We start from the raw sequence: 2170 nt of genomic DNA on the forward strand, positions 1-2170 counted from the left end.
AGTAAACAAAACATTTTTTTTTTTTTGAAATTGTCAGTGTTCATGATACATACAGTACACCTATAATCCACCACTTTAAGGCCCATTACTAAGATGTGTTGTGGTATGCAACACAAATCATGTTGTCCCTGGGTGAACTTGGCTGTTCCTTTCACTGGCAGTTACATCAGGTTTTGCAGTCAGGCCAGCTGAGCCTGGGGCAGCTCCCGTATGTAGCTAATGTCAAGTCATTTTGCTTACAATTAGTAATACACATTCTGTCTTATTTGTCTCTCTAAAGAGAAAGCTTGGAAATGATTTCCTTCAATTCATGCCATTGTTTTATGATCATAATTATCCTCTTGCTCTGTGTTGAAACTAAGTTCTTGCAATATCCCATAAAGATTGAATTGGTCACCCAGCTGTAACTTTTGAAGTGCTTTATCACCCCAAAGTGGGTAGTGCAGAAGGCATAATTAATTGCTTGTCATTCCTCATTTGGGAAGACAGTGAAAGGCACTACAGTCGGAGCTACAACAAAAGGCAGCTAAATTGGTGGGATGGAATGAGAATGTGGATAATGAAACGTTTTGTTTCACAACTGCAGAAAGAAAAGGCCAACTTTTGATTTGGTTACTGATACAAACCGGCAGAGAGACCTTTCTGCAGGCCTTTGATTTACTTGCCCCAGTTACATCTGATACGAACATGTGATCTGTGTCTAGACACATCAGCTGGATGGTGACATCCAATCCACGCACCACCCCCGCATGTGGTCTGTCTCATCTGATCACAACTTGATCACAATGCCTTCTGTGTGGATATTCACTTTGAATAAACATATTTTTCATTATCCAAATAGGTTATTCACATACAGACCGCATGTTAAAGCTGGTTGTAAATAAGGTCAGAGTTGAAATAGAGGGATGCTACAGGAGTGTTCCCGTAAGTGGGTTGAAAATGCAATCCATGTCCCCTTTGTTAATGTGTGTTTTGTGGAAAAATTTGATAGTAACACCAACTCTGATTGAACAGCTGTGGCCCTTTTTAAATAAGAGCAAATCAGCAACTACAAATTAGGACAAACAGGTGCTTGGCAAGTGACCACTCCAGTTGAAAACCCATAATTAGCCTGTCTAATACAGACTCACTCTCTGTCTTTAACTGTGCTTGTAGTCACCATAACTGATAAGTGTTATTTCTTTTTATGAGAATCAATGCAATGGTTTTCTCCTGTGAGGAAATATGGCTATGACTAAGCTTCCCCATAGCTGCGAGAAACAATTTTACTTTAAAAGAGTGAGAAAGAAACTCAAGCACTCTTGTTTTTGTGTTTCAGTCTGGTCTGATTATGGCGTGCTACCATGGCTACGTGGAAGTGGTCATCGCCCTCTCTCAGTGCCCGTGTCTCGATGTCAACTGGCAGGACAACGAGGGCAACACCGCTCTTATTATTGCAGCACAAGCAGGTAAACATACCTTTTCAATAAAAGGATTGTTAGTGCTAGTGTTTCTTAAAAAGTTCCTTCGCAGTACGGGTCTACCTCATTATGTTCAAGTCAAATTGTTTTCAATGCACCAATATGCCTAGTATTTAATTAGGTTAGCTTACAGCCTTAACTGTTTTCATGCAGAATATGAACAGGCTTCCAGTCGTGCTGTCTTGTAATTTAATTTTGTATTAGTAGGCAATTACAAAAAGTGTCAAGACTGATGGACTAATGGACACACTAATGGACTAGTGGTCAGACAATTGTGCAGGCTGTAAAGTTTAGCTAACAACACTTTACACAACATCTATTTCACTATACGGTATTCCAGTAGTTACCTTGGTGAGTACAATGTTATCATAACTGATAGAACCAATGGCTGTAGCCACAAAAATAAAACCCAAGTTGTGACAAAGTGTTGTATTCTTTTAATCGAAATAATCATAGAAAAAAACTGAAGGGAAATTGAATGTGCAATGATCCTGTAATTGACAGTTAACAGAATCAGAATCAGCTTTATTCGCCAGGTATGAGTACACATACGAGGATTTTTTCTTAGGAGCATTGTTGCTCATACTCATTACACACAAAACAACCAAAACAAAAAATATACACACTAATATATACACACAATAAATACATACTCTTAACAGAACAATATAGAGCCATGAGTGAAAAAAGAGTTCAATAAAAATTATTTA

General features: G+C 38.3%; 1 protein-coding gene across 1 annotated transcript in view; it reads left to right on the plus strand.

The window, feature by feature from the left end:
- LOC116700133 (ankyrin repeat domain-containing protein 33B) overlaps positions 1–2170 on the plus strand; it is a 13736-nt gene that overhangs the window by 1990 nt on the left and 9576 nt on the right. Inside the window, exon 2 of the mRNA XM_032533048.1 lies at positions 1319–1448. Within this exon, the coding sequence (XP_032388939.1) occupies positions 1319–1448 (130 nt within the window). The remainder of the gene's footprint in view (positions 1–1318; positions 1449–2170) is intronic.

Source organism: Etheostoma spectabile, chromosome 13 (genome assembly GCF_008692095.1).
Source record: "Etheostoma spectabile isolate EspeVRDwgs_2016 chromosome 13, UIUC_Espe_1.0, whole genome shotgun sequence".
NCBI lineage: Eukaryota > Metazoa > Chordata > Actinopteri > Perciformes > Percidae > Etheostoma > Etheostoma spectabile.